Source organism: Myxocyprinus asiaticus, chromosome 45, assembly GCF_019703515.2.
Source record: "Myxocyprinus asiaticus isolate MX2 ecotype Aquarium Trade chromosome 45, UBuf_Myxa_2, whole genome shotgun sequence".
NCBI lineage: Eukaryota > Metazoa > Chordata > Actinopteri > Cypriniformes > Catostomidae > Myxocyprinus > Myxocyprinus asiaticus.
Genome location: NC_059388.1, coordinates 20,169,402 through 20,185,865, shown reverse-complemented (window position 1 = coordinate 20,185,865; position 16,464 = coordinate 20,169,402). Strand labels below are relative to the sequence as shown.

Sequence of the window (16,464 nt, the reverse complement as noted above, 5' to 3'; positions counted from 1 at the left end):
GTTGGACTATTTCTAGACTTGCCAGCCAGGATTCAGAGAATTGAAATTTGAAATACGTCCTAATAGGCAAGTTTTAGTTACATTTAAGTTACATGTTGTTTCGGCTAAAGCAGGTATTTAAATTGTATGCTGTATGATATAAATATGATATGTAATATGATATAAAAATAATATGAATGTTTAGATTATATTTTAACCAGTGTTTATGCTGCCTCGTTATCATCAATGAAGCTTGTGCTTGCAAATATCTGTTCAGGTGTAAATGTGTAAAATGTGCTGTAAATATGCCCATATTAGAAAATCAGCATATAAGAATGATTTCTGAAGGATCGTGTGACACTGAAGACTGCAGTAATGGTGCTGAAAATTCAGCTTTTATCACAGGAATAAATTGCATTTTACAATATATTCAAATAAAAACAGTTATTTTAATTTGTAAAAATATTTCACAATATCACTGTTTTTGCTGTATTTTGGATCAAATAAATGCAGCCTTGGTGAGCAGAAGAGACTTCTTTTAAAAACATAAAAAAATCTTACAGATCTAAAACTTTTAAATGGTAGTGTAGGTCTAAAGTTTTTAAGTAAAGTCTTTATGTAAAGAATCAGATAATACATTCAATCATTAAGTCTCCTCACATTCATTCTCTCTCAGGGGAAGGAAGGGTCTTTGTCTCTTCAGGTGTGAATCACATCAATATTCATGATCATTCATGCCTCCTCGCATATGGCCTTTCTAACACTAAAAGTGTCTTACAAAGGTTAAATGACTATATTTTTTTGTATGAATGAGTGATAAGGATGGTTTGCGCAGAATTTTTGTAGCAAAAACTCTAGGCTACAAGATCCAGTTCTCAAAAGTTTTGTGAACAAATGTTTAGTATGTGTTATATGGCCTTATTTCAGTGACTTAAAATTTTTGTTTTTTCAAAAACCACACATAAACATTATTTTCTTATGTTGTTCACATATTATTGTAGCCCAGTTTGTGCTGAATACAGTGTTATCAGACTTTAGCCATTAATATGTTTTTAAGCAACTGAAAAAAGCACAAATGTCAAGGGATGTCAAAACTTCTCCAGGGCCCAAAACACCCTCAGACCCCAGAGGGTTAAATCCCCAATTTTCAATGTGCCCTCAGACTTTTATAAACCATTGTATACTGTAAGTATAGGCATTGTATTGGCCATCAACCACACTTTAGATATGAACATATTAAGCCCATAACATTCCACCACTAATCAATATGTATACAATAATTTCAGAAATATTATGTTATATGGTTGTTGATCTTATAATGTCACTCACAGACAGGTGGCAGCTCATACTCCACCTCCAACATGACCCTCTCGCCCACATTCTTCAAAAGACTGATGATCTCATCATGACGAAACTTTGTCAAGTTGATGCCATTTACAGACTTTATATAGTCCCCTACGTTCAGCTGGTCACTCCTGCAAAGAAAGAGAGCAAGAATTAAGATGTTTATATCTTTCCAAAGAAAATGTCAATGGCATTTGCCTGTGCAAAACTCGCCACCATGATGCTAGGGTGTTGTTGGTCATTGCCAGGGCATTGCTATGTGGTTGCTAAGGTGATCTGGATGGTTACCAAGGCATTTCTTTGTGTTTGCTACTGTTAGAGTGTTCAGGGTGGTTGTGGGATGGTTGCTTAGTGGCCTAAGTCTAAAGACCATCTTAAACCAGCTAAAGGCCCTGATATACTTCATACGAAATTGAATAACGAACATTTTGCGTTCATTTCGGTGGTTCGTAACAGCTCGCCTGGGCGAAGTTTTAGGAAAACTTCTAACTGGCTGCTAAACATCTTCTTGCTGCCACTGGTACATGTAATCGGTAGGTGTGACCTGAAGCTCCACCTACTACTTTTTTTTTTTTTTTAAACGTTTTTCAGTCAGTATTCAACATGAATACACCAGCGTGAAAGCAACTTTTTCGTTTAATTTGTTTACAAAAGAAATCAGATCTACTCAAATACTCTCAAGTGCCCATTCACTCATGTGCCATCTGCAGCGAAAGCCATTCACACAATTTATAAATTGTTTGTCTATATTTTGCCCATTATTACTCTTTTATACAGCCATCTTTGTACCAGTGTCATCATAAATTACAATAACAGAGTGTAATCAGCGCATATTATGGCTGCATATAGCGTGTTAGCGCATTAGCGTCATGAATTCAGAATCTAAACATATTTATTTTTTTATTTATATTTAAACTTATTTTACCCCTGAACGAAGAACGCAGAAGAACTTCTCTGGAAGTATATCTGGGCCTTTAGATGAGAAAACCATTATAAGTTGGTGTAAGAAGGTTTTTTTTTTTTCAGCAGAAAAGAAAGAAAGAAAGAAGAAAGAAAGAAAGAAAGAAAGAAAAAAGAAAGAAAACAGAACAGAGAACAGGCAGGAGGAGAGAACAGAATGAACAAATGGAACGAAGATGGAGAAATGTTGAAAATAAGGCAGAGATGGGCTACTCTGGCTGACATGCATCCAGTTAAAAGCTCTTGTGTTTCACAAGGTGCACAGATTGTCAACAGATTCTGCAAAATGAAATATGAATTCAGGCAGTTATTTCAGCTTCTCTGCAGTAATAAGAAACAAGAGGTGATACAGAGAGAAACATTTAAAGTTCTCAAGAGGTGTAAAAAGTGTGCTGAGCTGCAGGTGTGTGTGTGTGTGAATGTGTCTGTTTGTTTTACTATATAAATATGTTTGAAAGGCATATGTTGTGTTTGTTCATGGATCTGAGCATGTATTCTCTGAGGATTGTGTGTGTGTGTGTATTCATAGAGAGGGGTGACACTGTAGTGAGCAGAGGAACATCTGCAATTTCCAGGAGCCAGTATGGAAACTAGAGAAGAGTTCTGACTGAATGTAGTATTGATTAAAGGATTCTTCTCTACCTTATACAAATACACACATACAATGTGCACAGACAACATGCACTTTGTCTCTGTGTGCAGAGACAAAAGAATAAATACAGTACATACAGGCACACACACGCACGCGGACTCTGAACCCAATCTCTCTTCAATTGATGCTGACTTAGTGAACTTATTACCATCAACACAGAAAATAAAAAACGTACAGAATACACAGCTTTAGATGTGAAGTGTACATTTTCTGCATCACAAGCATCGCCAAACTGGATTAAAAGAGCAAAGTAGATTGTTAAATATTTTGAAGAAAATGTGGATGTCGCTATGCGGTTGCTAAGGTTTTTTGAATGCCTTAGCAAGCACCACTAATGATGGTTTCCAAACATGTTTCCAAAACAGTCCTACCGACCCCTTATCTGCTATTGTTCAGCCAAACTGTTAGTCCCACCCCTAACTCACGCCATTGATCAGAAGTTGTGGCTCAGTTTTGAAAGCACCACACAAGTTGTCGTCAATCTACAAATGGCTCACTTATAGTTGTTTATGCACATAAAAAAAACCTAAAAAACATCCCTGCTAGAACACATACTTAAAGACGTCTATTTGATGTGTGTGTGTTTACATTTGGAAGACAAATGTTTTATGTTGTTTTCTCATCTGCAATACACCTATAAGATGTCAGTAAGTATGCCTCGGATGTCAATAAGACATTCAGCAGATGTCTTTGAGACGTTTATGATTTATAGTGTTGTAAATCTTATCTTTTTAAGATGTTTAGCAGATGCAAATTAGATTGTGATGCTTTCAAGATGAAACAATCTAAATCAGACATCTCGGAGATGTACGTGTGCTAACTGAGATATCAATGTTTGAAAGCGCCACAGAGTTGCAATGTTGACACTTTTCGGGGAAATCATCCCAAGAATGGTTAACTTATAGTTGACTCTGCATATTTAGCCAAGATAGGAGAAAATACTTTAACATCAGGAAAAACTCAACATGATCTCATGAAAATTGGAGAAAAAACAATCTTTTTCCAAAATGATATTACGTGGTTCATGAAAAGTCCACTCTGTGGCGCTAAAAGCGAATTAAATGTTCTCCCAAACAGATACGGTTTTTAAGCTTAATGCTCTATCTAGTTTTAAATTTACAAAACCTACCTCCCTATCCTAAACCTTAAACCTAAATCTAACTGATAGCATCATAAAAAAGCAAATGTGAAATAAAAATGCAATTGCTGAAGCAACTACGTCCTTTTGTGGTTCGTCTATGACACTTTCGGCTCATGCGTCGACTTGCGTGCTCTTCAGGCCTCGTATCCCAGTCCTTTGCATCAGAAGAGCAACTTTTGAGCTACGGCGCAATTTGATTGCATTGAACAAACTTGTAAATGTAGTTGGTTATGTAAAAATTATGCAAATGTTAAAATGTATCACCTTGCAAGTCATGCACTATAGTAAAAGGGTTTTGATTTCATAACATAGCATTGTGTGAGGAACAGGGCGAAAAGTGTGTATAAAGTGATAATCTGCCATTCTACTCGGGATTTGTGTGAAACTGAATAAAAAGTCAATGTTGTAGCGCCTCTAGTTTTCACTTCACCAGGAAACTGCAGTGATTTGTACAAACAGCCAAGTTAAAATCCTTTTGCAAAAATGTAGGTATGGTAATGTGTTTCTATGAGACCAGGTTGAAAAAAATTACACACATCAGCTTTAAAATCACAAAGACCACACACTTCACCTTTAAACACACCCTGACCCTATACACTAACCTGGCAGCGATTCCGCCCTGGCGCAAGTTTGAGACACGGGGCTTGCCGTCTTTGTCGATGCCTCCGGATACGGTCAGGCCCAGGGTGGTGCCTTCCTTCTTGATCAGCTCCACAGTGCTTGTGCCCTTAAATTCGTCTGTAAAACAGAAGGAGGGAGGAGGAGTAGGGTGGGGGGAGGTGGGAGAGGAAGAGCAGAGACAGGAGATGAGTGGGTTACAGGAGCAGAGGAGGCCAGCAGCTGCCATACCTCTCTCTCTCCTCTCCTCTAAATGACTGTGATCAGGCATCCTGGCCTCTCTCTCTCTCTCTCTCTCTTACTCTCTCTCTCTCTCTTACTCAATTTACCTCTCTTTGTCCTGGCTGGTAATTAGTTATACCTACACTCCAGAGTGCTCTGTGTGTTTGTGTGTGTGTGTGTGTGTGTGTGTGTGTGTGTGTGAGAGAGAGAGAGAGAGACTCCGAAATATAGTGAGACCATTTCAATCTCGTCTCACTTCCAGTTTATCTCCATATTGTTCTTTTAAAGGAATAGTTCACCCAAAAATTAAAAATCTGTCATCATTTACTCACCCTCATGTTGTTTTAAACTTATATGATTTTCTTCAGAATTTTTGCAGAATGTTCTTGCTGCTCTTTTACATTCTATGAAAGTGAATGGTGACCAGGGGCTGTCAAGCACAAAAATTACTACAACCCAACATAAAAGTAGTCACTTCAACTTGCACTATATTCAAAATCTTCTGACGCCAATCAAAAGCGCTGAGCGAGAAAAAGACTGTAGATTTGACCGGAATTTAAGAACTACGATGGAGAGGAAGATTTTCAGAAAAACAGCCTAAACTTTGCTCTGTTTCTCAAACAAAGCTATCAAATTTCTTCAGATGACTTGGGATATAGCACAAAGACTACTTTTATGGTACACTTATTGTCATTTCTGAAGCTTGACAAGCCCTCATCACCATTCACTTTCATTGTATGAAAAAGAGCAGAGTGAACATCCCGCTAATCTTCTTTTGTGAACAATGAAATAAATAAAGTAAAATGGGTGTCAAACAACATAAAGATGAGTAAGTGATGACACAGTTTTCTTTTCTGGGTGAACTATCCCTTTAAACAAAATCACTCTTTGGTCCTATATCCTCATCTGCTTGCACAGATTTTGCTGGTTAGGCAGACGCATCTCTCCGCTGCTCTCTACTTCATCGACAGGCTGTCATTCAATCCCTCAGCGAGATCATCAAAGTCACATTAAGTATGCTGTATATCTGCGCAAGCAGTGTGTCCTCTCCTCCCTTCTCTCACACCCTACCATCAACAACATCAGCTGTCTTAGCTGGAGAAGAAATAGAAATAAGGGATTTGTAATGCCTCTCTCGTCACTGGAGGGAAGAAAAGATGGATGTATATGCCTTTTCTCAGTTTCCTTTCCTCTCACTCTATCTTTCAGTGGCAGGTACTGTAGGACAGATACTGGGGGGAGCTGGAACTCCATACCGCTCCAGAGGCCACTGATAAAACAGACATGCTGATCATCTCTCCACAGGAGGATGGCAATAACGTGACACAGGGTACAAGAAAAGCTTTTTCTTCAGTACTTAAAGGCTAGAATGGAAACAAAATAAAAGGCACTTGCTCTTCAGTGACAATAAATAGAGCTCAATAAATACTCTAGTAAAGACTTGGGATGGGCACTAGTACCTGAGTACTTGACTCAGGGTTTCCAAACCTTATGACCAATTAATTTCTAGGTAGACTAGATAGACAACACCAGACAGACTGAAAGACCAACCACCCGACCGACCGAGAGACAGAGAATTTGAGAGACAGAGAGAGAGACATAGGGGTGTAAAACCAATAATATGCTCCTTCATATGCTGCTCACAAATGCTATTGTCACACTATGGTCTGTCTTTACAGGCAAGAGAAGTCTTGCACTTCAAACTAGAGCTCATTTGCTTTGAAAGCAAGAATTAGGAGTCAGTGTGAAGTGCACAAGAATGATTCATTCACTTAAAAGATTTGTTCAAAACCACCGATTCGTCCACGAACGAAACATCACTACACTGTACAGAGCACAATTAAGTGCAACTTCGTTAAACTTGAAACGGGGCTCTAATTTCATTATCGCACTAAGCGCAACAACCATGTACTACATCTTATCCGATTTTTATGAGAGCGCTAATTCTAATTGCAATTTTCGTGCCAGTGCAAAGCACTTTGCGCGCGGCTTTTCACCAACCCATGGTTTGCACCTAGACTTAGTGCATGCTTCCACGAAAATATTTAAACTTCATGGCCATGCCCACTGACTTAGCACGTATGATGCATCGCATAGCACTGCGCTTAAGGCATAGTGCTCTTAAAATAGGGCCCTTGATGTCTTAGAGATCCGCAAGATGCAAAAAAAAAAAAAAAAAAAAAAAAGAAAAACGCTGACAACCAAGCACTCACTTGAACAATTGAAACCCCAAGCGCTCAGTTGATTTATCGGAGAACAACAGTAGTCAAAATGATCAAAATGCACTTCCCTAGTCGTAAACAGCTTCAATAGCAGTCTTGCACACTTCTATTAGAATAAACACTTTGAATCTGCTGGGTCATACATTATAAACCTCACAGAAAAGGGTTTCTAAATCTGTAATCAAATCATGAAATCTGTATATCCATTACAAATCCATCAGCTTGGTTTTGCCCTAAAATCCATAACTGCTGCACAGCCCTTTGCATATAAATCAGCAATGCAGTAACCCTCAGCAGAGGAGGAAACAGATTTGACATTGCACTCCAACTCAGATCAATACTGCTGCCATATTGACACAGGACAGGAGCATTGTAGAAATGTGACCCAGGAAAGAAAGGGGTTAGATCGGTTCTCAATATCGAGCCTGAACCTGAACCTCCGGGCAAGCCTTGGGAGTCAAGCAGGGAGCTTCCGGTCCAAACTTAACATGCTGACATGTCAAAGACAGCGAAGTAATTAAAAAAAGAGAAATCAAACCTATAATGTGCCAAAAGGAAATGCTGAATAATTTAGTGTGTGTGTTAGTTTGTGTTTGGGAGAGGCACAACATCTTGTCGTGAGAAAAAATGGGAATCAATTTTCAAAAGAGATTTCAATCTATAACATGCTTCGTGCTGTGTGCCAATCTTTTAATGATTAACAGTAGAAGAACTGCTCAATTTGCCTTAAGCTTTCATCAAATAATTTGATTAAAAGATCTTCAGGGGATTCAACTGACAGTGAAAAATTACAGAGGGACAAATTATAAATGTTGCTGTCATTTCTCACCTCTCATTCGGGTAAATAATAAATTATGGGTCTTTCTGAGATTTGTGACAGCATTAAATTAACTCTCGCCATGTGGAAGACAGGAAAACTTTTGTGTGAAAAATTTCAAACTTAGGCTAAATAATTAAAACAAACACAAGGCGTAAGGAATTTAGGATAGCTCCTTGATTTAGTTTACATTGTTTTGTTTTTTTACATCTTCCCTCCTCGGTGCATTTAAAATACTGTAAAACCTGAACTGAGTAAAAAGACCGGATCAAACCACTTCAGGAGGAAGCCAAGACTGTGCAAGCAGTCTTCTGATTTATTGGATGTACTGTAAACAATCATACTTATTACTGTACAAATCTCTCCAATAAAACCCTCAATGAAGAGACTGATGTTTTAACATCAGCTTACAAGCTAGTTTTACTTTACACAAGCACTTACAAAGAGCAATATTTTATAGCAGTCCAAAACTAGAAATAATAATAATAATAATAATAATAATATAATCACTATAGAAATGACAATGTTCCATGACTGTGTGAAGTCTGTAATATGGCAAAGTAAAATATAACCGTCATTTCATATCTCTGATTGTCTAATGTCATATTAAACATATATATACTTTCAAACATAAACACATTCCAAGCCAAACACGGCTGTATCCACAATATACAATAGATGCAACTGCACCGATGGGCCCACTGTGGGTCATCCAATATCCAAGCAATTTGTGGTGACAGTATGCCACTGTCATATTACAAGCTCAGTCTTAAGCTGTCTGGGAAAGCATGTTTCTCTTAGTTCACAGAGGGTTCAGTGCAATATCTTGGCCTGAGCTTGGAAAAGGGCCGCTGGGATCTAATGAGCTGAGCTCTGGGGGTAACACTGGGACAGGTGTGGAGGTTGATAAGTTGATCCCATTACTTGTGGTCTTTCATTTCATTCCATGTCCCTGCAACCACCTTTCCTCTTTAGATAGAGCTAGTGTTACCTTGCCATGTTGCCACGGTGATGAGGTTGGCCATCAGCTTTTTCAAAGCCGATGGATTTCTGTGGCATAATCGAAGATACTAGAGACTGCTGGGTCCATCAGACAGGTATTGAGAGAGAGAGAGTTTGAGACAGCATGAGAGATTAAAAGAGAGATACAGGGAAAGAGAAACAGAAGAGATGGAGTGTATGACAGAGTCAAATATATAACAAGAGAGACAGATAGAGCAAAAGAGATAAAGACATCTACATTGGCGGCTGAGTCGATGTGTGCAGGTTTATCCCAAACTGTGACAGAAGACGCTAACCTGCAATCATTAGTCCCGTTCCAACACCAGACATTGTCGTTTGATGTAACTAGTCCCTGTACTGTGAAGTTGTTAGTGGGCGTTCTTACTGCTTCAACGTTAATGGTGAGAAGGCTCTGTCTGTGTCCTGCAAGAATACTGCAAGGCATGCCCCTTCACATAACCGGTGAAATGCTGAGGTCTTGCAAAAGTTTGATGCAACATTCATACACTGTGTTTGCTGTGTTTATTTGGAGTCCCGCAGCAACCCATATACCTAATATACCCTAAACACAAAGATTAAAATTGAAATATACCGAAACGTAAAAGTTCTATAGAATACAATCATACCACCGTATAACTAGGTGGCGACAGTGAGGAGAAACGTGGTGAAAATGAAGAGGAGAAGAAACTACGCTAAGCTAATAGGCTAACTGATTAGCTTGTGAGCTAACTGGAGAAAACAGAAAAGATAAAGGTTTAATTTATCCATTTATATCTCCGGTTTAATAATATGATATGTGAAATATAATTTAATAGTTATTCTTGGGTACTATTTACAAAGATAAGACAACATGAATCATACAGGAATTGCATAGGAGTTTAAAAGTTCTTTCAGCCAATAGAAACGCTTTGTCATGGACTTGTCGTGAAGTGAGGTGGGTGTTCCTTGTCGTCTTGTGGGATGCAGACAAATACACTTGTTATTGGTGGACTGCACAACTATAGTATTAGAAAATCAAATCACAGATGAGATGTACTGCTGGTAAACTATAAGGTATCATTCTAATTTGACAAGGAATAAGTTCTCTTGGCTCTATAAATTTACATTCTGCAGGTTATATATAACCTGCAGCAGTGCTCATTAGTGGCGTGCACAAACCTCAGCAGGGACAGGGACGAAAGGATAAAAAAAGGGCACTGATTTTTATTTTATTATTATTATTATTATTATTATTATTATTATTATTATATATTTTTTTTAAATGTATCACTTACTTAATTCTTTGATTCTTAAGTATTTAAGCATTTTTCTTGTATTATAAACAGAATTTTTTCCATTATTTCCTTTTTGACAAATAATAGCCTATTCTGTTATATTCCTAACAAAAAGCACCACAGTTTACACTTTTTTTTTTTTAGACATGGTCTGTGATAATCCCATGTTATTGACATGTGTCATAGTAGAACCATAGTATTTTTTTTTTTTTAAGTATCTTGGAGTACTACGACAGTATCATGAAATATGAATATAATTATTCAGTACCATGGTATTACCCTGATAATGACACAGTGTCATATATATATATATATATAGGGCTCAAATCTTTTTCTTGCCTCATCACTCTCTTCACATTTCTTATTAATGAACCCTCACTTTATCCTTTTATCTCTATTGCTTCCATTCTGACCTCGTCACCATGGTTTTGAGTGGGAGCCCACATGTCCAAAAATGGTAATACTATGGTACTTTTCTGAAAGTGATTAGTCTACTAGTTTAAACAAAAACCAAACTGGCTTTCCTGAATCAAACAGCACCTTCAGTTAATGGCTGTATTCTATAAAAGACGTATTACATTTCTATCACTGAAAACGACGCGACCGATCCATTATAATTAATAAATCTGTCTACACTGCAGGTGTGCCATGTGATGTCGGAAATGCGGTAGCAATCGAGTATTAATCTGTTGATGAACTGACAACACAATACATAGAGTGGACATTTTATCTGGTTTGCATTTATAGTTCTATAAAATGCTAACTATATGTTTCATAAATAAACAAAAGCAATGTCATTTATGGATTCAAAATTATTTATGAAATTATCGAAAATAAATTAGGAAATTACTATATGCTTGCTCTTGAGTCGCTTTAATAATAGGCCTACATAAAATATTTTGGCATACTTCTGACATTACGTGCTGAAAAAGAAATCATCTAAATAATTAATAACTACTTGCCTCAATAACACAAAATTGGTGTCGTTTTAAAGACGTTACAATGCATACAGGCAATATAAACATGTATTACCAGGTGTTTCTTAATTTGCTGAGAAAGTGTTCCGTTTCCATAACTTTTGAAATGTAATTATTTACTCTACACACACTGTTAATCATACTGTCAAATCATCATGCCGATCGGAAAGCTTGCGAGTAGAAAACAACACATTACTTCACACACATATTAAATTTATATCAAGTAGCGGCCTGAAGGAAAAAGCTTTTAGATGCTTTTATATGCTGTAAACATATATCTTCTGTCACGTTTCACTTGTACCTTCATGAAACACAAACTTGCACCCCTGCTGCCCCGGTTCTGTGCACGTCACAGGTGCTCATTGCATCATATAATTAACAAGATTAACAACGATCTATTAATGTATGAATTAAACACACAGAATGCTGACAATTTCTGACACGTCATTGATAATTAATCAGTTCTGTTGCCTATAAAAATGAACATTCATGTTTTATATAAACTGCAGCAGTGCTCAATGCATCATATAATGAGCAAGATTAATAATCTATCAATATATGAAACAAACTCACTCAGAATGGTGACAGTTTCTGACACAGTTTTCCACACATGATTGTTTAACTATATCCTCATCATTTGCATAAAGTTAAACTTTTCTAAACTTTGTCGTGTCGCTCGCCACACCCATATCTTGTCACCAATGGTCACTGTCACTCGTATCACCGGAAGCTGCTGTACACTCCTTGAAAATGAATCACATCCTGTTGCTTTGCTGTGCCACTGGTGGTGTGAACAGGGCTATAGCCTGTTCAAAACTTGACAGGTTTGCACAGCATATGCGTCTGCCATTTTTGATATTCTGTCATTGTTCACTCCCTAATGTTGTTCCGAACCCATATAGTTTTACAAAAGGAGAATTTTAAATTTTTTCAAGCAGCTCTTTCCATACAACAACAGTTCATAGTGACCACCTCTGTCAAACTCCAAAAATGAGCAATTTCTCAGACTTGTTCGCTATATTCCATATGATAGATATGTGTGAGCAACAGACTGAAATTAAGTCATTATGCACTGATAATCTTGCCCTCAATGAGATATAATCTCGATCATGAATTCTGTGGACTGAAGTAAAGAACTAGAACAGTCCGATTTGTGAACCAGATCAACTGGTCCTTTGAAAAGAACCGGCTTAAAAGAATGATTCGTTCACGAATCATACTGATCGGGTTCTTAAGTTAACAGCTCACTGGAGGGCAAGATTATCAGTAAATAACAACCTAAATTTTGGCCTGTTCCTTAAATAAAGCTATTGTATGGATTTAGAAGACTTGGCATATAGTGCACAAGTCACATGGACTACTTTTATTGTGCTTTTTTGTCCAGTTTGGAGCTTTACAGATTTGGTTACTACAAACTATTGTTATGGGAAAGACAAGCATGAATTTTCTTATTTTTCATTCCACAGAAAAAAATAACAGGCTTGGAATGACATGATGGTGAGTAAATAATGACAGGATTTTAATTTTTGGGTGAACTATTCTTGTGTTCTCAATACAAGTCACAACACCAACAGCTTTGATTTAGAGAAACGCTGTTGTTTTCTGTGCTCACACGTGGATATCAGCATGGTCTGGAATGGAGAATAATTTTGTCTAGAACATTGCTCGGAGGTGCAATGAAAACATTTTGGTAAATGCTCATTGTCAGTTCACGCTTTAAGTCTCTATGAGGGCTGTGGGCATACCGGAATGTGGGCTCACCACTGAACTAGCTTTCCACCAGCAAGAATTTAGCAGTCAAAAGGAGAAAAAAAGGCCCTTAATTCAAAATAGGGCCAGCCATGACTAATAGTTGATGCCAGTAAACATTTGCGGGATACAACAGTAAACTAATTCTGAAACAATCGCTTTAATTACTCCAAAATTAGTTCAGAATTACAATTATAATAAAGACCTTCCTAGACACCATTCATTACACAATTACTTAACCGCTTCTTCAAAGTGCAGACAAATTATTGACTGCAACTAATGAAATTAATAATTGAATGTGATATTTGCATTCTGGGTATAAACAATCTGGCATTTGAATGTAATAATGGCTCTCTTTGCTAATGTTTAATTATGATAGACTTTATTACATTGAGACTTGGAAATCCCTTTTTTCTGCATGCCATATAAGTATCTTCTGTGCTGTGAATTGACCACAGTGGTTCTTAAAGGCTATTTTCCCTGTTGATGGACTCCATTTTGAAGCTGAATGAGAGAAGGATCAATATTTCCAGCCACACTGAGACAGTTTAGAAACAGTCAAAAAGGTAGAAAACACCACATCAATAAAATACCTAAATCAGGCTAGGCAATATGTTCTTATATAATCCTGCTGATTTTGCTGGTGATATAAAATTAAGCTAGATACTGTAGTGAGTATAGGGATGATTTCAGTTAGATATTAAGTTTCCTAAAGAGGTCATTAAACAAGTTTCACAGACCTTCCATGTCTTGAGACTTACATATGAATAAATAGCATCTGTGATTTAAGATTCAGTATCAAAAACACTGTTCAAGTTGGTAAAGTTTGATTCATTTCCATGAATCAGTCAGCTAAAAAATAGTCCGGTCTGTTCAAAATCAGGTCAAAACCTTAATTTAGCAATTTGTTTGTGCCATCATCGCTCACAAATGTTCCCTTAATTACACATGTGGCATTTTTCATATACTAAAATATCTTAGTAAAAAATATATGTAGATAAATGTTGCTGTTTATTACTATGTATTGTTGCAATAAACATTGTGTATTTACTTCTTTACTAAAACATTTTGAATCCAATTGTCAAAATGATGGTTCTTTTAATAATAATAATAAAAAAGCCATTTCAGAGCAAATATAAATAATGAGAAATATATTAAATATTGTCAAAAGTCTGAAAATTGTCAAGATATAAATTTGGTAGCTATATCTCCCAGGCCTAATCCTACCACAAGCGAGTAGAACTACAGTAGCTCTAATAATAGGATTACATTTGAGTGCCAGTTTTAATAGATTTAAATACCTGCTGAACTGGAGGAGTTGGAAGTAAACCTTAATGTATACAGAGCTGACCTCTCTTCTGAAAAAGGACAACACACACACACACACACACACACACACACATACACACACGCATATGAAAAACACTTTCTGTTGGCTCCTGCGCCAACCAGAGTCTTCTGGGAGAAAAAGTTTCAGAGCATTTATCATGAATTTCACAGAGGCGCATTGAGCTATGAAGTGCAAGCCTACACATCTACCTATTATCTCTTTACTTATCTGCTTCTGACACATTAAGACCCCTCAGAGGGGTCCAGTCCACTACGGAAAGGCATTTCAGTAGAACGAAAACAAAAAGCAAAAAAATCTAAGAGCCAATGGACCTAGTCACTTCATGCGTCTTGATCAATCAGATTGTTGTCCGATTAAGTCACATATACAGTATCTCACAGAAGTGAGTACACCCCTCACATTTTAGTAAATATTTTATTATATCTTTTCATGTGACAACACTGAAGAAATGACACTTTGCTACAATGTAAAGTAGTGAGTGTACAGCTTGTATAACAGTGTAAATTTGCTGTCCCCTCAAAATAACTCAACACACAGCCATTAATGTCAAAACCGCTGGCAACAAAAGTGAGTACACCCCTAAGTGAAAATGTCCAAATTGGGCACAATTAGCCATTTTCCCTCCCCGGTGTCATGTGATTCGTTAGTGTTACAAGGTCCTGGGTGTGAATGGGGAGCAGGTATGTTAAATTTGGTGTTAATCGCTCTCACTCTCTCATACTGGTCACTGGAAGTTCAACATGGCACCTCATGGCAAAGAACTCTGAGGATCTTAAAAAAAGAATTGTTGCTCTACATAAAGATGGCCTAGGCTATAAGAAGATTGCCAAGACCCTGAAACTGAGCTGCAAGACCATACAGCGGTTTAACAGGACAGGTTCCACTCAGAACAGGCCTCGCCATGGTCGAACAAAGAAGTTGAGTGCACGTGCTCAGCGTCATATCCAGAGGTTGTCTTTGGGAAATAGATGTATGAGTGCTGCCAGCATTGCTGCAGAGGTTGAAGGGGTGGGGGGGTCAGCCTGTCAGTGCTCAGACCATATGCCGCACACTGCATCAAATTGGTCTGCATGGCTGTCGTCCCAGAAGGAAGACTCTTCTAAAGATGATGCACAAGAAAGCCCGCAAACAGTTTGCTGAAGACAAGCAGACTAAGGACATGGATTACTGGAACCATGTCCTATGGTCTGATGAGACCAAGATAAACTTATTTGGTTCAGATGGTGTCAAGCGTGTGTGGCGGCAACCAGGTAAGGAGCAAAAAGACAAGTGTGTCTTGCCTACAGTCAAGCATGGTGGTGGGAGTGTCATGGTCTGGGGCTGCATGAGTGCTGCCGGCACTGGGGAGCTACAGTTCATTAAGGGAACCATGAATGCCAACATGTACTGTGACATACTGAAGCAGAGCATGATCCCCTCCCTTCGGAGACTGGGCCGCAGGGCAGTATTCCAACATGATAGCGACCCCAAACACACCTCCAAGACGACAACTGCCTTGCTAAAGAAGCTGAGGGTAAAGGTGATGGACTGGCCAAGCATGTCTCCAGACCTAAACCCTATTGAGTATCTGTGGGGCATCCTCAAACGGAAGGTGGAGGAGCGCAAGGTCTCTAACATCCACCAGCTCCGTGATGTCGTCATGGAGGAGTGGAAGAGGACTCCAGTGGCAACCTGTGAAGCTCTGGTGAACTCCATGCCCTAAAGGGTTAAGGCAGTGCTGGAAAATAATGGTGGCCACACAAAATATTGACACTTTGGGCCCAATTTGGACATTTTCACTTAGGGGTGTACTCACTTTTGTTGCCAGCAGTTTTGACATTAATGGCTGTGTGTTGAGTTATTTTGAGGGGACAGCAAATTTACACTGTTATACAAGCTGTACACTCACTACTTTACATTGTAGCAAAGTGTCATTTCTTCAGTGTTGTCACATGAAAAGATATAATAAAATATTTACTAAAATGTGAGGGGTGTACTCACTTCTGTCTCTGCAAAATGGATATGAATCCGATCTACTATTCCTGCACTCTATGCAAATATAACAGCGTTCACTTACATGATGATGATAATGCTGGGAAGCAAAATTTTGCTGCACTTTAAGCAGCTCATAAAAACTGGTGGGTACAATTGCTTCGAATTGTGGTACAAAAGACAAC

General features: G+C 38.0%; 1 protein-coding gene across 7 annotated transcripts in view; it reads right to left on the bottom strand.

Moving 5' to 3' along the window:
- LOC127434957 (glutamate receptor-interacting protein 1-like) overlaps nucleotides 1–16,464 on the bottom strand; it is a 388,121-nt gene that overhangs the window by 95,098 nt on the left and 276,559 nt on the right. For all 7 annotated transcript variants that reach the window (XM_051688013.1, XM_051688014.1, XM_051688009.1 and 4 more), the window contains 2 exons: nucleotides 4,679–4,814; nucleotides 1,309–1,454 (listed from right to left, as the gene is read on the bottom strand). In XM_051688013.1, coding sequence (XP_051543973.1) covers nucleotides 1,309–1,454; nucleotides 4,679–4,814 — 282 coding nt within the window. The remainder of the gene's footprint in view (nucleotides 1–1,308; nucleotides 1,455–4,678; nucleotides 4,815–16,464) is intronic.